This window comes from Tursiops truncatus, chromosome 4 (genome assembly GCF_011762595.2).
Source record: "Tursiops truncatus isolate mTurTru1 chromosome 4, mTurTru1.mat.Y, whole genome shotgun sequence".
NCBI classification, from domain to species: Eukaryota; Metazoa; Chordata; class Mammalia; order Artiodactyla; family Delphinidae; genus Tursiops; species Tursiops truncatus.
The window spans coordinates 28,779,197-28,801,160 of NC_047037.1; the positions used below are offsets into that span (position 1 = coordinate 28,779,197).

At 48.0% G+C, this 21,964-nt stretch overlaps 2 protein-coding genes across 8 annotated transcripts in view; one reads left to right on the forward strand and one right to left on the reverse strand.

The window, feature by feature from the left end:
* NME9 (NME/NM23 family member 9) overlaps positions 1 to 5,671 on the forward strand; it is a 39,978-nt gene extending 34,307 nt beyond the window's left edge. The window contains 4 exon segments of the mRNA XM_033856326.2: positions 40 to 132; positions 1,063 to 1,217; positions 2,635 to 2,771; positions 4,659 to 5,671. Coding sequence (XP_033712217.1) covers positions 40 to 132; positions 1,063 to 1,217; positions 2,635 to 2,771; positions 4,659 to 4,753 — 480 coding nt within the window. The 3' untranslated portion in view covers positions 4,754 to 5,671.
* Positions 5,672 to 7,494: 1,823 nt separating this feature from the next.
* Positions 7,495 to 21,964, reverse strand: part of ARMC8 (armadillo repeat containing 8) — a 106,520-nt gene continuing 92,050 nt past the window's right edge. For 5 of the 7 annotated variants that reach the window (XM_019934229.3, XM_073803787.1, XM_019934228.3 and 2 more), the window contains 4 exons: positions 20,360 to 20,455; positions 15,696 to 15,768; positions 14,201 to 14,294; positions 7,495 to 10,026 (listed from right to left, as the gene is read on the reverse strand). In XM_019934229.3, coding sequence (XP_019789788.1) covers positions 9,993 to 10,026; positions 14,201 to 14,294; positions 15,696 to 15,768; positions 20,360 to 20,455 — 297 coding nt within the window. In that variant the 3' untranslated portion in view covers positions 7,495 to 9,992. The remainder of the gene's footprint in view (positions 10,027 to 14,200; positions 14,295 to 15,695; positions 15,769 to 20,359; positions 20,456 to 21,964) is intronic. The other 2 variants (XM_073803788.1, XM_019934227.3) reach the window with 1 other exon arrangement.

A 21,964-nucleotide genomic window follows, 5' to 3' on the forward strand; every position in this document is an offset into this window, starting at 1 on the left:
CCCTTTTAGAATATATATATATATATATATCTCCTACAGATCCAGGAAGCTGGGTTTGACATTTTAACAAATAAAGAGAGAGCCATGAGAGAAGCAGAAATGTGACTTTTCTACCAACACAGAGCTGGAGAGGTCAGCTTCTCTGCTTCCACTTATCCAAAACACTCTCATTTCTTTCTCTTTCTCCAACACTGTGTTTATAGATTGCTATTAGTTTGGGAGAAAGTAGAGTATTATGAACAGCAAGAATATGAACAGCAAGTGAGCCGTGAACTTGGTCTCCGAATCATAATTACGGGCTGCATCAGGGAGACATTCTTTGGCAGCAAGGATGAGAGTCTGGCTCCAACTTAAGGGATGAAATAAGGAATTTATCGGAGGGACACTCCATGACTCCCAGAACTGAAGAGAGTTGAAGGAGTTGCATAAGAAGGTGTGGGGAGAAGAAGAACCAAGGCAGGGGTAGGGCCCTTGGGAGCGAAACCTCATGGACAGTCACCTCGGGTTCTGCTGTTGGGGGACTCAGACCCAACCACTTTCCATCTGCTTCTGCTTGTGACTCACCCACTTGGGAGGGAGGGTATCGGTGAGCGAGCCTGGGCTCCACCTCTCAGGTGAGGGGGTGTGTATGTGGAGGGGTGGATAGGCATTGTGGTTGTCAGCTGGCCTAGGACCAAGTGAAATGGGGAAGGGTTTCTCCCCAAAGGAAGCCTGAGTACTGCTACTTGAAGAAGGGGGAAGGGTTGCACAGTCTCAACCGCATCCCCTGGTTATCCAGCACCCACATGATTTCCATATTTGTGGTCTTCTAAATGCTCCCACCTGACTTATTATCTCATGTTCAACCCCAAGGGAGTCAACTCGAAGCCTCATCTTCCTGCCTTTAACTTATATCTGGGTGTGGTTAGGCCCCCCGCCTCCCCGGGGCCCTCCACGGGCATGCAGGCCGGTGGCAAGGCCGTTCACTGACGCTCTCCCATCCTGTGTGTGGGATGGGCCCGCAGGCCCTCTGCAGGCCCTGGGGCCCCTGCCCCGGCTCACCGTCTTCCCTCCCTGTGCCAGGAGGCATTTAAGAAGCTGGTACATCACATGTGCAGTGGACCAAGCCACCTCCTCAACCTCACCAGGACTGAGGGCACCGAGGAAGTGGTCACCGCCTGGCAAACCCTCATGGGACCCTGTGACCCCGATGTGGCAAGGAGGGAGCAGCCTGACAGGTGATGTCACCAGCTGTGGTCCTCGCATCCATCTCAGAACCTGCATCCAAGGAAGCTGAGAGCCCTGCTCGAGGTTCAACCCAGAACCGTGGGTAACACAGAAGGCTCTCCGATGGCCATGAAGCTCCCTCTTTGTCATACATTAGGGGAGTCCCTGACCTCCCTGTTATGTATTTGAGGAGACCCTGACATCCTCTCCCTCTGATCCAGTCCCCAGCTCTTCACTGGGTGACTCCTTGCTGCCTCTTTCCCTCTTCTGAAGGCTGCAGCTGGGTCCTCACTGTTCTTCTCTCTGCAGCCAAAGGGTCCCGTCGTGTGGTCCCAGAGCCACCTGCAACTCTCACCCAGGAAATACAGATTCCAGGGCCCCACCCAGGTCTACCAAGTCAGAGACTCTGGGTGAGGCCTAGGAATGTGTGGTGTAGACTCACCTCCTCAAGCCCCATTCCCTACTCCCTACCCAAGGTGTCCTGAGGCCCACGAGAGTCTGAGCACTCTGTTCTGCACACAGCACTAGGCTGCCTTGGTCTGCTCCCTTGGTCTGCACCACCAATGCCAAATCCACTGTGTCTTGCCTTTGAAGCTGAGAGAGGCCTCACCAACAGGAAAGAAATTAGCAAGAGACTAAGTAACTGCAGTTTTTACTGTGACATAACAGTTGTAGGGGGCCGGGAACATTCCTATATGAGGCAGCCTGGGCTGATGAAAGACAGCCCAGGGTTCAGATCTTAAGTTTTCTGAGCCTCAGTTCTCTCGTCTATAAAAGGGGGATATGAGCACCTGTCGGGGGAGGCTGTACAGTGTTGTGGTTCAGAGCACCGACCTTAGAATCTCTCTTCTTCCTCTTACTAACTGTGTGACCCTGGGTCATCCATGCTTTAATCCCTCTGCCTTAATTTCCTCATCTGGAAAATGGGAACTATAATAGGATAGGACCTGCCTCAGATGAAGAGAGACAGAAAGAGAAAGAGAGAGAGAGAAGTTAGAACATTGTTTGACATACGGGAAGTCCTAGCAATATTATTATCATCTTAGGGGACCTTGGGGGATTAACTATGCCAACCTGTACCAAGCCCTCGGCAGGGTGCTAGCCTAGCCCCCGTAGTAACAGCAATAAACTAGCAGCTCCTGGGCTCCCACCATAACTCATGCATATTTAAACTGGGGATCATGACAGAGTCTCCCTCACAGGGCTGCCGCACAAATGAAATGAGATCAGGTATGTTAAGCACTGGCAACGTGCCCAGAACACCGCGGCTACTATCATCCTTGCTGCTGTTCCTGGCGTTTCCAGCAGAGAAAGCCATGTCACAGAAATGCCAGCTGCTGATTGGTAGCTGGTGGCCATGTTGCCAGAGAGCAAAACATTTCTTTTCAAATGAGCCAATCGTTTCTTGTACGTTTTGCATGCTCCCAGTCTCCGGGCTCAGTATGGCACAGAAATGCCCTTTAATGCAGTCCATGGAAGCCGGGACTCGGAAGATGCCCGCCGGGAACTGACACTGCTCTTCCCCAGTTTTAAGTTTTCAGACCAGATTCCGGAAGCCCCTCTGGGTAAGTCATCCAGGCAGATCTGGTCTGTATTAAATCTGCAGTGGGGATGGGGGGCGGGTACTGACAGTAACTATGTGGTAACCAAGCCCTCCGTCTAATAAGGGCCTGCTGGGGAAACAGGGCCCATTACATAACTTTAGCGGCAGTCCTGCTCTATTGTGTTTTCAGAGTAACAGTTTTGCTTTTTCATTACATTTTTGGCTGCATTTTTACTTTGAAGTCAAACTCTTGTTACAAAGTTACTTTGCATTCTCCTGTGGAAACCACCCGGAAAATGTAACTTTCTGGAAGCCCACTTCCATGGCAGAGGCCAGATGTTATTCCCTCACTTTCTCTGTGCTCCACGTGCCCCATTAAGCCCTTGGTGGGGTCACCGAGAAGCAGAGAGCTTCACAGAAGGGCCCTCTGCCCATCGCTGCAATGGCTCTCATATCCCTCAGAGCCCACATTTTGGGAAAAGCATGCTGGGTCATCCCCACCTCCACATCTGGGTGAGAAACCCACGGGGCTCAGAGTGCACGTGACTCACCCCACTCCACGAGTGAAGAACCAGACACGGCCCGTGCTGCTCCTGTCACCGTGTTGCATGTCTCTGGGTTGAGCCTGAAGTGAGGTGGAAGGGGGCGGGGGTGAACATCCTGGGAAAAGCAAAGGATGTGAGGGGGGGGCATTCTTGGGAGAAGTCTGCCTGCAGATCTGAAACGGTAATAACCCCCGTGTGCCTAAATGTTTGGGTTTTAACCAGTCGGTTTACCTAAATGTTTGAAATGTTCGTCATGGTCTCTTCAAGATTTGAATCCAATCAAGCTAGAATAGGTGGTTTGAGGGCGAGGAAAGGAAGGGCGGGAGCTGACCCCTGCTGGCCCTCGTTTAATCCTGGTGCTGCCTGCTGCCAACTGAGGGACAAGCTGGGAGTGTGATGGAGTTTAGGGAGCTGAGAAATCCTGGGAAGTGTGGCTCTATGTGGACCAGAGACCCAAGTCTGAACATCCAAGTGCGGGCGATGGTTCTCCAAAGCCATCCTCTGTGGGAAGAACTCTCACTCTGGTGTGTTACTGCGAGGACCAGCTTTCCTTTGGGGGCCTGCCCTCAGGGAGAGCCCACGACGTGTTTCCTTATGTGTCCAGGGTCATGTGACATCTTCATCCTTTTGGGGGGGGTGACTGGAAACAAGTAGGTATGACTATGGGAAAGGAGAGCAAACTGGCTGGGCACCACTCATCGGAGGGCATCGGGGAGAGTGTTGGGAGATCGTGAGCCTGACTTTTTGGCCTCAGGTGACAATGAACAAAGGGAACAATTCCAGAAGGGTCTGAGCCTAGACCACACCTGGGAGTAAGTGCACAGCCTCGTTGGGGTGTGGTGTTCTGCCCCTTTGTCTGACATGTATGTTGTGCCTTCTCAGTTGTCAGGGGCAGAGTGTGCTTTCCACGTACCCAGCACTTCTTCTGGGCCCTGGAGACAGGATCCTGGGTTTGAATCCTGGCTCCACTATCTATTAGTTGAATAGCCTCGGGAAAGTTACTTCCCTTTTTGGACCTCAGTTTCCTCATTTGTGAAATGGAGATAATGAGAGGCCCATTATAGCCCCATAATAATCATCTTCCTCAGAGGGCTCTTGTGAAGATGAAAGGAGACAAAGCACGGTGAAGCTCTTAGCCTGGGGCCTGACACACATCAAGTGCTCAACCAATGTCACTTGCTCTCCTCATTTTTTCCGAGTCCCTAACACTCATATTAGGACCTCTCTCTGCTGCTCCGTCCACCCTGACCCCTAACTTCACCGTCTGTGATGTACTTAGATTTCCCCTTTCCGCTGTTCCTTTGTGGACAGTTTGGGGACAGGGCTGCTGTAAGAAGTCCTACAGCATGCCTGTTGTCCCACAGGCCTCGAGGCCGAAGGAGAGGGCGCCGGTGAGGCGCTGTACTCCCCCGAGGACGTGGACAAGGCGGCCTGCGACCAGGCTGAGGCCGTGAGATGAAGCGCCAGTGCACTCATATCTGCTGCACGTAAGGAAACCTCCAGAACCGAAACTTCCTCTTTTGAGCACCAATACTTTTTTGGTTTAGTTACCGTTCATGAATAAAAATAATAGTATCCACTTTCCTGCCTTATTAAACAGTACGAATATGGAACATGTACTTTTTTTGGCCATCTCTGGGATTTTAGAAAATAAATGGACATCAGTCCTTGAACTCTGCCGTGATACAGTGTCATCTCAGGGGATACTGAGTTACAGAGGACAGTGTTTCCCAGTAATAAATCTACGTTATGGATGAAACAATTTTAGAGCTTAACTTGGTAACGACGGACTTGAAAATAGTCCAACAAGATTGAATGTGACACTTCAGGGCTTACTGACATGGGGGCAGATATAAATCAGCTTTAAATGTTCATGCTGCCCACCCAGGCCACAAGGGTAGTCCTGGAACATGCCAGATTCTTCTCCACGAATCAGGGCATGTTCAGAAAGCAATGCTTGGGGGTTACATTTGGAACCAGCGTTCATCTAATTTTCTTGATGCCCCCTTCCCCCATTTCTTTGGTTTCTGATTTTGGCTAAAGCCTAATTTTAAAACCTGAGCACTCCTAGTTGTGGCGCCCCCTTTCACTACTGCCTGGTTTAGCTGTCCCTCCATGGGACACAGGAGGTTTTCAGGAACTAGCTTTACCCCTGTGAATAGTAACATGCCAGCTACTCTCTCACCGGCTTGCTCTTCGGTTTATCTGTAAATTCACTGAGCCCAGGCATACTCTTTCCTCTCTGACCGAGGAAAAGGCTGTGTTCTTCTACACCACGAGGCAAATGGCAGAGATTTCCTTCTCATCTGCTGGTTTTCTCCAGGGGGCTCCGTGCTTATGACTTGAAGCAGCTCTTTAAATGGGTAGTTAGCTCCCAGAAGACGTCCTTTATGGATGCACTACTCTTTCCCCCAGCCTGTAGCATGAGGCCCTCCGTGCTGGCAACGGCGACAGGATGAGTCAGGCTGCAGAAGGCGGGGACACCGGGTGGTCTGTGACAGCGGGTGGGTGGCTGCACTTCCCATGACCTTGTGTCACCTCTAGATGGAAACATGCCTGCCCACTGTGCTCAGCGCATCAGCACAGGCCTCTGTGAGAAACACCCAGTGGAGCCCTCCCTGACAGAATCCGTCAGGAGAGTTGAATCTACTGTTCCAGGTCCCCAGGCAATAGCCCACCATGGGGCTGTGTTCTTCCCTTTGTGAGTGGCCTTGAGACGGGGACTCGGTTGGCCTGTGTTCACCTCAGAGCTGGCAATAGGGCCCGATGCCTGCTCTTCCACACCACAGGTGCTGTGTGGCTCTGAATGAGCTGCTTGGGGTACACCCTGCTGACAGCTATCTAGTCTCCCCTGAAGCTGGGAGGCCAAACTCCCATCACTGGAGAGATGAGAGGTAATAAACAGAGTGACCAAGGCCTCTGAAAGCAGGGGACAGAGAAGAGCAGGTGGGAGAACTGGCCCGTGTGTGCTGGTGTCTGTGATGACCTTTCAGCCTCCCCAGGAAGCGGCTGGGAGTGGCAGGGCTGGGACAGGGAAAGCAGGAGGGACGCTAGGTGATAGGGCTGGGGTGGGAGGTGTGATGACATGCTCCTTCCTTCTATTGCACGGTAGGGCGCTTCTTTTCTCAGAGTCCAGAAGGTTCCTGGCGGAAAGAATGGGGCTAGGGCAGAGGGGGAGGAAGAGAAGTGCTGTGTGGCTCTGAATGAACTGCTGGGGGTACACCCAGCTGGCAGCCATCTGGAGGAAGGCTGAAATATCTGCTCACTGTCTGAGGACGGAACTCCTTGGCAGAGACCCTGGGCCTGCAGGATGGGTGCCATTTTAGGCGTTAAGGCTCCTCCTGGGTGTGAGCGCCTGACAGGGTGGAGGGCAGGCCTAGCCCCACGAAGTGAAGGACACGGCTTGACTAGCTCAGGCCCTCCCCTCAGCCAGGGCTGCAGGGAGAGAGGGAGGAAGGTGGCTCGGTGGGTCCCAATGTGGCCTTGGCGGGGGCCCCCTCCGCTTTCCCTGAGGCCAGGTCATGGAACAAAATTTCCCTCGTGCTGGGAACTGACACATACCTCCCTGCCCAGCAACCAGGGAAGGTCAGTGCAAAGGAGTAGGACTGGGAAAGCACCGGCCCCTATCCCAGGTGGCAAGGTGTCCGGAACCTCCCCGTTGGCTCTCCAGCAGGATCTGGGGTCAGTCCCCCCTTCCCAGGCCTCGCTTCCAAGTTTCCCCTGTGGCGGGGGAATCGCCTCACCATCTTCCCCCCACGCTCTAGGGCAGGCGCCCTTGGTTCTCTCTCCGGTTCTAGTGAGGCCAAGAGACAGGAGGTGCGTCCCTACACTTCAGAGACGGGGAAGAGAAGGTGGCGCCCAGTAAATGCAGGGCGTCTGTGCAGACGGTCATTTGACAAGCTCTGGGCCTGAGTCCAGTGGGTGGTGGCAGGGGAAGAGTGGCATAGGACGGAGTGGGGAGTCCTGGTGGCTGGAAGTGGCCGCCTGTAAAGACCAGGAAGAGGGGGCCGCAGACCGCTGCAGAGGCCCCTGGAAGCTGCAGTTACCCCAGGGCGCTGGCCCCCCCTCTGAAATGCAAAGTCACTTCCCAGCCTCTCATTCACCAAGAATCTCAGGTTCCGAAAGCCAGTACACATCATCTTCTAATGTTTCCTAATGTTCTAGGTATTTGGAAAACAGACTCCTTTTTAGAAGTTGCCATGCTTTTTTCTTGGCTTTTATTAGCATGTGTTAAAATCATATTATCCAAACACTACCAGAAGAACATGTATTGTTCTGCATAAAGTGCTTAAGGAAAAAAATGCAACTTATTAAATTGGACATTCTTTTCTAGTTCATAAATTTTGGGTTACAATCAGGGCACAAAAGGAGAAACAGAATGCAGTATTAGAGAGAGCGAGAAGCTTAGTTAAGAACTTGGGTGGAAACACAAGACCACGTCCCATTCCTCCCACTTCCTTGCTGACTGAACACTGCACCTGCATAAAGCAGCAAACAGCTTTGTTTTAATAAATACATTTTCCTTCATTCAACTCAGAAAAGTTAATCATAGTAAAGCACTTTTTCTTTGACCATCTGTTTATAGCCACAGGCAAGATTTATCCACAGAGTTTAAGTGTGAAAGTGTCATTTCATTGGGCTTTCCACTTTCCAATGCTATCTGGGTTCAAGATTGTCTCAGCAATTCATATTGGTTTATTTATATTTACCTGGTACTTAAAATACCAACTCTATAGTGTTTAGTGTTACAAATGCCAACCAAGGATATTTTCCCAGTACTAGAAATGTCAATGAGTGGGCCTAAGTAAGGCTCTTCCCCCACTACACTCCATTTTCTTTAAACTGGCTTCTGCACATTAGCACTCTGATGGTTGCACAAAACCCAAGTTCCTGTTGTGACAGATTTTTAAATCGGTAATGTTCTGAAAAAATAACAACTTGGAAATCTCTGTGTTTGAATCTTGGGTGGTCGTGTTGAGAACAGAAAAAAACGGCATTAAATACACTTTAAAAACATTCATTTGCAATCAAACATATTTAACTCTTCTAGGGAAGGAGCAGGTTGGTGATGGGGTGCCCCGTCAGGAGCGGCTGGTGGGCTGGGGAACCCGTCGGGTGCACGCACTCAGGGCAAGCTTCTGGGCCGCAGACCTCGCTTCCTGGCCGCGATGCCTTTGAACTTCGCAGAGCAAAGGGAAAAGCGAGGCTGGTTGTACCTTTAAACAGTCAAGAGCAACCTCCTTGAGTTCACCTTGAAGCGGACCCAGAAGTTGGAGCGTGTGCCAAGCTGAGGGCTGCCGAAGGGCTAAGCAGTAGTGGCTGGAAAAGGCGGTCAACTGCGGTCCTCCTGGGGAGACCCCCTTCCCTTCTCTCAAACGTCAGTGCTTTGGGCTTCATGCAGGAAAAAATCTTAGCCGCGACGCTTACTAAAATTTCCATCTCATTTTACAAAAGCACACTGAATAGCAGTCCTGAGTGACAAGTATATAGAATTTGCTGAGTATAGCCAAGAGAAAAACAGCTTTCTAAACTATCCTGTTCTTTGCTTCTTCCTACAGATGCGTCTGTAGGACGTTCTTTAGTTTCACAGTGATATATGCTGTTTCAGGAAGCACAAGGTGATCGGACTTTGTTTCCACGAAGTGATGACCTACTTTAGTTGGAGCTTAAGGTTCCATGACTGGTTCTAAATCCTGCCATGTATTACTATACCAGTGACAGGATTTAGGGCAGTTGGGAGGCTCCCGGTGCCCAGTTCCTGCCAAGCATAGCCCACCAGTCATGGCTGGGCTTTCACTATCAGTAGTTATACTTCCCTTTGATGTTTCCAAAAACCTATGGTGTATTTGTCGCCTCACTCCACTCCACCCTGTCCATCTGACTTGGAAGCCTGAGAGCTTACTGAATTAGGCTGAAAAGAGGCTCTGTACCTGCTGATATTGACGGCAGTATAAGATGCTAGCTTACTATTTTGCACAGCACCATATATCGTGCCTGTTATTCAGGCCAACTATAGCCAACCTTTTCGTTTTGTTTTTTTCTTTTTTTGTTTTTTATAAAGAAAATCTATGTAAGTTGAGGTTCAGAAATGCATATATTTTTTACTTACAAATATTCATCTGACCAAAATCCAACATAACCTTTATGGAACACTTAACAATCGTTTTGTTTTTAAAATAACATTTCATTCAAACTGTATATAATTCAGTAAAGATTTTTATACAGCAAGCAATGCTTAAACCCTGGAAAATCTGTAGAAAAGAGATTTTCACACAAAATAAGAAAAGAAAACTTTGAGGTATCCCCTCACACACACACGTCCATTCATCCTGACCCACGTGCGCGCACGCGCACACGCACGCACACACACACGCACACACAGCCATTCTCACTCACAAAGTGGCTGCAGCATAGGCAAAAAATTGTAGGTCCAAAGGAAAATAATTGATTGTTCTAATAAAGAGTCCAGGTAGCTCAGAAAGAAACAAAACAAAACACAACAGTCCTCTGAGGAAATTACTACCTCAAAAAAATGTTCTCAAGGTGAATTTGAGATCTAAGCCTACCAAATTGCTTTTGCAAAACAGCTCCCTGCAGTCCAAGGTGACTTGTGCAAATAGAAGGAATCAAATGAGGCTAGTTCCTGTACTTCCTTTAACAAGGATGTGGGATGCTCGCAGGCGCCCAGGGCGTTCCCATCACGCCAGGTACTGCTGCAGTGCCATCTTTGCCCTGCAATCACAAAGCTCCTGTTAGCCGTCATCTCAGAAGTGTAATTAAGGTAAAAAGCCCATGGTTCAAAGATGGTAGCCGGGAAAGTCTAAAAAGGTAGGTCCCCCAAGGGAATCGGGTACCTACTTACGGTAGGTAAGTGGGACACCTACCGTAGAGGGCAGAGATCTGTGGTCAGCACACACGTCAAACCCATGCTGGCTACATCCTCTTCCTGTGGTCCTGCTCTTGTTCTTATAGCTGCTGCAACCCAGTGACATTCTATAATCTTCCTTTGTCAATGGCATATAGTTGTGATGGATCTGGGATTCTTGACTTTCTCCTATTGCCATGAAGGTTTTATCTAGTGCTGCAGGACACTGGGGAGGACACTTAGGGTTCTGGGAAGCTAAGAGGAACACTGACCCAGGAAGAGGTGGGTAGGGGCTGATTAGAAGGTGCGTGGGAGGGGCAAAGAGCTCCTAGGATGAGGCTGTCTGGTGGTTCAAATGCCTCAGAACTGAGGAAGGGAGGTTACAATTTTATCCCATTCTTCTCATTATGCCTGATAACACTGACTGATGTGGGATGTGGGTTGTTACAGTGATTAGGGAAAAAGTTAGCTAGCTGGAGAGGAAAAGGTGCAATGTGGGCAATGCCTTAACCTATCCTGATCCTTATTAAAGTGCCTTCCTTTGAGCTGGGACTCAGAAGGCCTCCTTTACTCTCCCATCATGATTTGGTAAAGGCTGCAATTGTGGAAGTTAGGAAGTCAGATTTTGGCAATGATATCCCCTTCTAAGTTATGGAAAGACAACGTTAAATTTTTCTGTTACTATTAGCTGATGAAAGTATACCAAAGCAGATTGGGCAGCGATAAGCTGGACTCAAGCGCAGTTTCTTTGCTGCAGTAATGGATACAATCCACAGTTTTAAAAGAGGTGTGCTAAGGGATATTCTTGCAATTATTTAAGACTCTGTAAAGATGACAGTTGCAAATAGTCCAGTTCATCAGAACAGAGAGCTCCATACAGACCACTCCAAGTTATGAGCAAGTTGGGTTCTACAAGGTCGTTGTGTTAGGAAATAAGTTTATGAATAATGCCACAGGCTACCTCTTATTGACCATAACTTCACAAACCTGAGGCCCTCTGAGGCTGGGGTGGAGAGGCCTAGTTAGCAATAGCTCCTCATCTGTAAGTGTCTGAAAGTCAAAGGATCACAAAGCCTTAAAGACAAAGAACCTGAAAGATGTTGGCTTTAGGTAACAGACTTTACTATGATGGGAAAGCCCACATGAGGGTCTTGATCGAAATTCTGTATTACTCTTTAAAATCGTCAATTCAGACTCCTTCTGGATCTTTCTAAGGGTTTGGCTATATCTGATTATATCGGACCTCAGAGACTGTGCCCTCATTATCTTTCTGCTATCTATTAATATCTAAGGAGTCTTTCAGATGGATGGTTTTGTAGGCAAGGTCATCTTTCCTTAAATGGACTGAGGTAGAGTAGCCTCAGACCCTGACCCTTTTAATGGGGTTTAAGAACTGCTGACAACGTATGTGCCATAGAAATTGGGGAAACAGTACCAGATTGGTCTAAGAAATGCAGGCCAGGGCTTAAAACTATCCCACTTCATGCTGGTGAGGCCTCTTTCCAGGTCATCCCAGAGATGATTTTAAGCAGAACTATTTTAATTTCTGAACAAACACAAGAAAAGAAACCCAGGGAATAGTCTGGCTCTCGGCCAGAAGAGACGGGCTGACAGAGCCTGTCATTTAAGCCAGCAGCTGTTACTACTGCTGTGGAGGTAGACATGAAGGTTCCCGTCCTCAAGGTACAGCTCAAATCCCACCTTGAGCATGTGGCCGGCCCTGACTTGCCTTTGATGGAACACTCATCTGAGCAGCAGGGTGGGGGCTGCAGCTATTCGGGGATTTGTCCTTAACACACTGGATGGCAAGCTTCAGGGAGGAAGGGGCCCAGCTCTTTGTGCTCCATCTGGCCCAGCCATTCACTTGAGGAACAATTAAACAAGTGCCTCTTCGCTTCTGTGGAGCAGATAAGCAAGCTGATAGCCACAACACCATGTGTTGTGTCCTACGGGAGCACAGAGGGGTCCTTAGCAAGGCCTGGGAGCCAGGGTGCAGAAGGATCCAGCAAGATTTTTCCACGGAGGTGACAACCTGATTTGAGTTTTGAAGGACGGATGGCCATTGTGCAGGCGTTCTCCGCCCTTGCTTTCAGGACACCTGTGCACCTGGGTCTCTGCCTGCCTCACCGGTTGTTCTTCCTGCTGCTTTGCTGGACCATCTGCATCTTCCCCTAAAGGTGGCGGTGGGGTGTCCCAGAGTGTGGTCCTTAACCCTCCTGTCTTCTCTCCTCTCGTTTATTCTCCCTAAGTGACTTCAGCCAGCTCCAGGGCTTTATATACCACCCCAACTCATATCTTCAGCCCCACTCTCCCGAGTCCCTTGGATATCTAATAGCATCCAAAAGTTGGCACACCAAACAAGAACCCTTGATTCTCCCTACCCTCACCCACTTCTCTTCTATTCTTCACCATCTTGGCAAATGACCATCTTGGCAAATCCTCTATTCAGTTGCTCATGCTAAAACTCTAGGCAATTCCCTTTCCTCTCTCTCTTTAACATCCTACATCAAATCCATGAGCAAACCTGTTGGCTCTACCTTTAGATTAAATCCTGAATCCAATCACTTCTCAATACTCCCAGCACTACTACCCTCATCCCTTATCTAACACGACTGTAACGGCCTTTAGCTGGTCTCCCTGCTTCCATTCCTGCCCTACTACAGACCACTCTCTACACAGCCATCAGAGCCATCTTTTAAAAATTTGAATCAGATACTGTCTCTTCTGCTCAAAACTCTCTAATGACTGACTTCCTATTAAAATCCGGATAAAATCCAAAGTCCTTGCCACAGTCTACCAGGCTCTTCAGTTGCTCCCACTGCCTCCCTGTGTCCAATTCTTACCACTCTCCCCCTCGCTCATTTTTCCCCAGCCCCACTGGTCTTCCTGCTGTTTCTTGAACATTCAAGCATTCCTGCCTCAGGGCCTTGAACCCACTGTCCCCTGTCTGGAATACTATTCTAAGCATCTGCCTGGAAGACTCTCTCATTTCACCCAGGTCTTTGATCAAATGTCACATCCTCGGAAAGGCTGGGACTAATCTATACCACAAGAAGCTTTCTTACTTTCCATTCCCTCACCCTTGCTTATACCTTCGTAGTACCTCTCATTATCTGCTATCATATTACATATTCATTTGCTTATTATCTGTCTTCTGTACTAGAATGTAAGTTACATGAGGGCAAGGTTGTCATCAATTTTATTCACCCTTATATCGCCAATGCCTGAAACGGTGCCTGGTAAGGTTGGTATTAAAATATATATACATATTTGTTGAATGAATGGGGATTCAGAGGCGAGGGGACTGGGATGGCAAATCAGATGGAACAGAAGGTGTAAATGCCTGAAGGTGTGATACTGTAAGAGGGCAGGTGTGGCTGGAGCACAGGGTGGGCACAGGGGAGGGGGCAGCACAAGGAAGGCAGAGCCAGACCATGGAGCACTCTGAGCCCTGCTCGCGAGCGTGGAGAATGAAAGTGAGCTGGAAAACGAAGGCTGTGTTATAAGAAGGGTCCACAGCCAGGAAAAACAATCTCGGTTATCCTGAGCTTAGAGGGGTCTCTGACTATGACTCTCGCCTCCCCCAGAAAAGGTGAGCTCTCTGAGGACAGGGACTCCTTAGTGGTCACTGCTGCATCCCCAGCAGCCAGGCCAGGCTGGCACAAGGCAGGCGCTCAGTGAGGTTTTGAGCTAATGAATGTTTTTATAATTGGCCTTCATTTCTGCTCTCCAAAAGGCCACACGCATTTCTATTCTAATGATCGAGGGACTGAAAGGGAATAACCTCTGGATCCTCTCCAGAGTCCCACTAAGGTGGCCTGGGCTCGTGTCAATTCAGAGTAAGATGAGAATCTTTAATAATCTGCTAATTATTAGTTTATCTCTTACTCAAATGTCACACAGTTGACTCACAGATGAAAAAGGGAATCCAAGAATCTAAAAGATTTTGAGTTTGGCTATGTGACTTACTAAGCAATTCAAACCCTGTCATAAAAGAATGCAACATACCCCAAAGCAAGGCCCTTTTACTTTGATACTCACTTGTCACAAAGATTTGAATCTGGTGACTGACTCAGTTTGTGCAGAATATCTACGATGCCCATGTCTCGTAATTTATCCTGGCGTTCTTGTGAGCCTGAGAGATGAAAGCTAGCAGGTTACTGGGAACATGGCCCAGGCAATTGCTCTCTCCTTAATGTACAGCCAACAATCGGGAGCCTTACCAGTGTCCTTTGCCCTCTCCCCTTCCGCCCCCTCGCCCTCCACTCTCCCCAGTGCAGCCAGATCCCCTCATGCTTGGATTCTCCAACAGTGCTCTAACTGGTCTCCCTGCCTCTTGACCCTCCTTCCCGCAGTCCATCTGGGTTCTGCTGCTGGATTAATTTCTCCATGGACCACAGGGTCAAGGTCAGCTTCTTCAGCCTGGCACGAGGCCCTGCCACCAGGCCCCATCTTCATCACTTCTTTCTGGACATACTTAGCCAGGCTCTTCCTACCCCAAACCAGTCCAGTTTTCCCCTTCCATTCTCTTCCACCCTCCTCGGACCTCCCAGCACTTCCGGCTGCCTCTTAGCACGTGGCAGTTCCAACTCCGCACTGCTGTGTTCTATCTTCCAACTAGACTAGGACCTCCTTGAGGGCAGCTTGTTTCCCTGGTACCCGGCTGTTACTTGGTCTCTCGGCCTGCACGCTGAATGCAGCTTTTCCTCCTTCCACTTTGTTCTGGACACAGTGCTAAGGAGGATAATTCTCCTGGATTCTTTCCTCCACCCCTGAAGAGCCCACAGTGACTCACTCATGCATTCACCTCCTTGAGACCCAGTGAACCAGAATCTCTAGGGGTAGAGCCCAGACATCTGCATTTTACAAAGTTCCTCAGGTGATTCTCACGCAGCCAACCCAGCACTGAGATCCACTGCTCTCCCGCACGTGTTCACTACCTTAGCTGTACATTGGAATCACCTGGGGAATTAAAAAAACCACTTACGCCTGGAGACCACCCCAGAGATTCTGATTTAACTGGCTGGTGCAAAAGTCCCTGGGTGATTCTAATGCACAGTCAAGGTGGAGAGCTATAGGGGCCTCCTCGCAGACTGGCTGCCCCACCAGGCACAGTGTGTCTCTCCCTTCTCACCAACGCACCCTCTTCTCCATTAAGCTTATCTGCCTGTCGTCCTTCTATGTGCGGCCCCTGCTCACAGTGAAAGGCCGACCCTCCTGCCCACCCTCACCTCTCATCTTCAAGCGCATCTCACCATCCTCCTCCTCAGCCCTCTCAAGGACAAGGACTGTCACTCACTTCCCTACGGTCTCCTCCACCCTCACGTTCAGTAATCTGGAACAGTGCTGACTCCACGGTGGGGCTCAGTGTTAACTAGACCCATGGATTCTCATTCATACCAAGGTGACACGGTTGGGGGCTTGGGGGCCAGTGAGTGGTGCCTCTACCCAGGATTTCAGGGGCACCTGATGCCTTTCCTGTGCAAGACCTTCCTTCCCATAATTTTCTTCAGAACAAATCTCACCAATCTCTTACCTTCCTCTTCATTCCATATGAGGTTTGATATACAAAACATAGCAGCAAGCTGCAATTTGACATGTGAATGACCCTATTTGATGCAGAAAAGGAAACAAAAATAGAGGTAATCTCATTTGAGGTAATTTTTGGTAACGTACCACAGGCAATTCCAATAGCCTAAAAGTTTGAAGCAGGGACCTCAAACCCAAATGTCTTGAGGGGCCACAAAATTAGTACTAATGGGTGAACAGGCTGGGCTAAAGACAAGAGAATGGTAGGAAATCCGGCACACTGGGGAGTGAAGCCTTGCCAAAAGACATTCACACTCAAATTTCAGAAACCCTCTGGCTGGCCACACAAAACACCTCTAGGGCCACAGGTGCAGTCTGCAATTTATCACTCAACCCATACACACAGGAACACTGGCATATGACAAGTCTGTGCTTTCGACTATGCCTTCTCTACGGTAGGAAACATGCAGGGCCAATAAACGGAATGGATGTGCACTTAGTATTCATCTCTTTGGCTACTGAGTATCTGACTCAAAGTACTCTTATTTCTATAGGCACATCACAAAAACTTGACTAAGTCTCTACTATTCTTAAGGAGCCTCCTATCTTCCTGAAACACACTTCTGGTTTATTTCTCTTTATGTACTGAAAGTACAACCATTTTTGCTTAAGTTATTATTTGTCCATATACAGTGCTTTCTCCTAAATGAAAGAGGACCCAGTGGTAAAACAATCTTTCCAGGTGATTTTTTTTAACGGAGGTATAGCTGATTTACAATGCGGTGCCAATCTCTGCTGTACAGCAAAGTGACTCAGTTATACATGTATATATATTCTTTTTTTTATATTCTTTTCCACTATGGTTTGTCCCAGGAGACTGGATATCGTTCCCTGTGCTATACAGTAGGACCTTGTTGTTTATCCATTCTAAATGTAATAGTTTGCATCTACCAACCCCAAACTCCCAGTCCATCCCCCCCCTTGGCAACCACAAGTCCGATCTCTGTGTTACAGATGATTTTTTAATTGGTCAATTAAAAAAAGAAAGTCCCCACTACACTTAAATAACTTATGCATATCTGTGAAATACCATGACACGATATATGCTCAACAGTCTCTTGAAGGCTGAGACAGACTCGTCTTGCCAGGTAGAACTATATCTGAACTAAGCAGAGACAAAGAAAAGCACATGCCTTCCTTCATTAGAATTCTATGGTTGGTGATTCTTTTTCCCTCCTACCTGCCAAGACTTTTAGAGAGCTGTCCAGTTGGGGCTCCACTAAGACAAAACAGAATAAAATGTGTCATCTGCTCCCAGCATCAGGCCAGCAATGAGTATTTGTTGAATAAATGAACTTATTTATAATACAACAGTAAGTATTTACTACATATAAGTTCATCCATCCTTCAATAAACATTTTTTGAGGAAACAAATTGCTGTGATAGGGAAAACTGGAGGGTGGAGGGGTGGGAACCTAATTTTAAGTGAAATGGACAGAAAAGATCTCTTTGAAGGAGGCAATATTTATACAGAGGAAGAATAAAAAATAGGAAGAACAAAGGTGCTCTTTGAACAGGTGTACAAAGAGCAAGAGGTACCAAGAAGAGGGAAAAGTCTGCGAAAAGGTTTGAGGTCAGAAGAAACTGTAGAGCTTATGCATATTGAGAAGGAAAAGTAGAGTAACATTAGTTCAGAGATGTAGGCATGGCTAAACTGTAGGTCCTTGCGGGCCAGAGTAAGGACTGATTTCATTCTGAGTTGACAGGAAGCCCTGAAGGATTTAAGCAGTGGAGGGACAACACCTGATTTACATTTTTAGAAGGTCACCCAGGCTGAAGGGACTGGAGTGACAGTGCTGAGGTGTCTGGGAGGCTGTTATGGTCAGTCAGGTATGAGAGGCTATGGCTTGAACTAGGGTGAGAGCAGCGGTGACAGAAAGAAGTCAACAGCATCCAGAACGGCTAGGGGCCGGGCTAACAGGACCTACTGATAAACTGGATCACGAGACGAAGGAGCTGGAGAAATAAAGACTGACTCCTTGGTGTGAGTAATGGGTAGATGGCAGAGCCACTCTACTCAGATGGAAAAGGTCAGGAGGGGAGAAATTTAGGTTTAGGGGAGATACTTAAGAATCGATTTTTAAACACCAACCTCAAGAAGCTTCACAGCCACAGAGAGATGCTGAGTAAGCAGGAAGATATACAAGTCCAGAGTTCAGAAGAGAGGTCTAGGCTGGAGAATACCCTCCATGTGACCCTCGGACCTTGCTCCCCTACCCCCTCCCGCCCACTAAGAAAAGAACCAGCATTTGTAAAGCTGTGGACACCATCAGGGAAGCTTGCTGTCATGGCTTTTGAAGGCCAGTAACCATTATTGTGGTTGTGTTTTGTACTGCTTGATACCATGACAGTGTAAGTAAGATAATGCCTAATCTATTTATCAAAATTGACTACTGAACTGGAGCCCAGAAACCAAACAAAGAATAGGGATGACAGCAAGAGCCATGGGAGTGGATGAGATTCCCTAAACCAGTGGTTCTCAGCTCTGGCTACACCTAAGAACCACCTGGGGAACTGTAAAAAAAAAAAACACCGATGCCCAGGCTACACCCCAGAACTATTAAATCAGAATCTCAGGAGGAAAGGGGCAAGGCAACAGTCTTTGAAAGATTCCTCCACCATGCAACAAAGGGTATGAACCATCAATCTCAATAGTACATGTGCGAGAGCAAAGATAAAGGTCCAGGGCTAAGCAGGGAGGCATAATGGAATGGAGGCCAAGGGAAAAGAATGTTTCCAGGAGGAGGAAACAGCTGTGCTGAAATTCACTGTAAGTGAGGAAAGTTGAGGAGAGAAAACCATCCTTTGGACTTGGCATAATAGGATGGTGACCTTAACCAGAACAGTTTCAGTTGAGCAATGGGGTTGGAGGCCAGATGAACTGGGCTAAAGAGTGAATTTAGTGGTGAGAAGGAGACAGCACGTGCAGAAGACGCTCTTAAGTCTGGCTCTGAACAGCAGCAGAGAGACAGGTGTAACTCAATGGGTATGGGAAGTCCAGAGAAGCTTTCAGAAGATTACAGAGATACTATGTGGATCTGGTATTGGAAAGATAAGGGAGTTCCCAGTTGAAGCAGTATGGTTTTCATTCAACAAATACTTACTAAGCATATACTAAAGGCCAGGCACTGTACAGGGTCATGGATATACAATTGTGCACAGAACTGATACAGTCCTTACCCTCAGGGAGCTTACAGTCGGTAGGCACACAAACAAACAACTATATGTTGCGATAATTGAGCTAAGTGCTCTGAAGGGAGTACTTCACTCAATTATGCCGTAACAAAGAATAACCCATGCAGATGAGAGCCCACAAGGAAGTGTTAGCAGAGCTTAGATCTGAGAGGCGAGAAGGCATCCCATGGGGAGAATAGTATTCCAGGCAGAGGAGCCAGCATGTGTGAAGGTCCGGAGGCAGAAACGAACATGCACGGCCTCTTCCAGGAGTGGAAAGAGGTCAGTGTAGTGAACAAAGGGAAGAGGGGAATGAGAGAAGTTGGGGGATACAGATGAGTCAGGTCATATAGGACTCCACAGGCCATCAAAAGGGGGGATGGGAGCTTCCCTGGTGGCGTAGTGGTTGAGAGTCCACCTGCCGATGCAGGGGACACGGGTTCGTGCCCCGGTCCGGGAAGATCCCACATGCCACGGAGCGGCTGGGCCTGTGAGCCATGGCCGCTGAGCCTGCACGTCCGGAGCCATGCTCCGCAACGGGAGAGGCCACAACAGTGAGAGGCCCGAGTACCACAAAAAAAAAAAAAAAAAAAGTGGGGGGATGGATTTTATTCAAGGTGTAATAGGGAACTGCTGAAGGATTTTGGCTTCTATTCTCTTAGTAAAACAAAAGGTGAGGTCACCACTAAGAGTGATGAGGGAGATAAGAGGTGAGGTTTAAAGAATGAGGAGAAAGTAAGAACCTATTCTTCTGGAGAATGGAGGCGCCAGCTTGCTGGAGAATCACAGGAGGGTACCAGGCAGTGCTGAGTGCCCATGTGGGTTTTGTAAGTGTGAATTTAACATGAAACCAGTCAGCCCGGTTCTGTGCCTTTCTCTGCAGTTGTTAACTCTGACAAGGAGGCAAAGAGAAGACAGGTTCACCCACAATTAGGGTTTTGCTAGGAGGCGCTGACAGAATGAAAAGAGGATGGATGTTTGATTTCCAGATTTTGGCAATGGGCAGATTCTGGTGATGACAAGATCCCGGGTAAGGCCATGGCAGTAGGTGGCTGAGGTGTTTGCAAGTAGGTAGCAGATTGTGACTGAAAGCAGATGATCAAAGAACAAGAGCCAGAGATACCAGAGGCTAGAGGGTTCATCCGTATAGGACTGAAGCTTTGAGAGGGAAGCTTTGGGGGCACTGAGAGAAGGCCAAGAGCCCAAGCTCTCACTGTGTAAGAGGAAGGCAATCAGACGATAGGGTGGGGAATGGCACAAGCTTCAAGAGCCTGGTGTCGTTTTTCCCTTCAGGATGGAAGAGAGTTTCTGGAATCGGTTACGGAGGAGTCTATTCTTTGTTTAATCTCTGCACAATTCGTTTTGAGCTAACAGTGCTACAGTGCTTGCCTTCTCACGTGCAGCTAGTGTGGAGCCATGAAGGGGACAAAGGCCTACCATGTAATACTTGATTTTCTGCAGGATGTCATCATTGGTCATAATAAGTTCTTTTGCCGTTGTCCCATCTGCTATGTTGGCTAGGATGCACAGTGTCTGGAAAAGAACAAACGGCCAGCGATCAGGAAAGCTCTGAAGTCCTCAGACTCAAGCTCTCTCAAGAACTTAGGCAATTTCCCATCTGAAGTACATGGATTCTCACAGGTTCCACTCTGAATGCCCTGATTTCTTATCTCATAACGTCATTGCCAACAAAAGTAACCACACCTAAGGAAAGTCTGCCTTAGCTAAAAGAGAGCCCAAATGTTTCAGTGGCTTCTTTCTGGGCATAAACCATCACTGCTAGGCAAAGGCAGCCATAGTTCATGCTATCACATAAATCAGAGGGAAAATGTAATTTATTAATATTTTCTTGAAAATTTCATTTTTAAGAGAAGCTCTTGCTACTAACCCACAAGGTTTCTTCAAAGAGGTAGTCTCTTTGGTAGAAACTTCAAAGGTGTTATAACTCCCCCCTACCTCCCCTTCCAAATACCACTTGCTTCCAAGCTCATGACCTTCTGGATCCCCGTCCACTAGCCACATGCAATGAGGACCTCCTGACTTTTTTGAACCCTACTGGAGGAACAGAAAGGGAAGCAAAATGTGTGAAGAAGCTTAGTCCAGGCTGGCCTAATGTGGAGGATAGAGGGAGCCTGTGCCAGCTGGCAGGACAGTCTCATTATGAGGACAATCAGCACGCTGGTACTGGAGGAAAAGACTGTTCTCGTTGGCTGTTACATTCTCACAGCCAGACCAGCAAGAGGCAAGGATTAAGGTAAAAGTGAATGGATGGTGACAGGGACACTGAGCCAGTGACAGCCCTAGCAGTTCAACAAACATTGGCAGAGCACCTATAATGTGCATGCACTCCGCCCACTCCACTGGGCAACGGGCTGAGACAGGAATAAGACACTCTCCTTGACTCCAAAGCCAGTACACAATTACATTTCACTGTGGTGCAACTGAGGTAAAAACACAACTGAGGACAAAGGATTAATCTCCAAAATTTATAAGCAGCTCAATAACAAAAAAACAAACCCAATCCAAAAATGGGCAAAAGACCTAAACAGACATTTCTCCAAAGAAGATATACAGATTGCCAACAAACACATGAAAGAATGCTCAACATCATTAATCATTAGAGAAATGCAAATCAAAACTACAATGAGCTATCACCTCACACCAGTCAGAATGGCCATCATCAAAAAATCTACAAACAATAAATGCTGGACAGGGTGTGGAGAAAAGGGAACACTCTTGCACTGCTGGTGGGAATGTGAATTGGTACAGCCACTATGGAGAACAGTATGGAGGTTCCTTAAAAAACTACAAATAGAACTACCATATGACCCAGCAATCCCACTACTGGGCATATACCCTGAGAAAACCATAATTCAAAAAGAGTCATGTACCAAAATGTTCACTGCAGCTCTATTTACAACAGCCCGGAGATGGAAACAACCTAAGTGTCCATCATCGGATGAATGGATAAAGAAGATGTGGCACATATATACAATGGAATATTACTCAGCCATAAAAAGAAATGAAATTGAGCTATTTGTA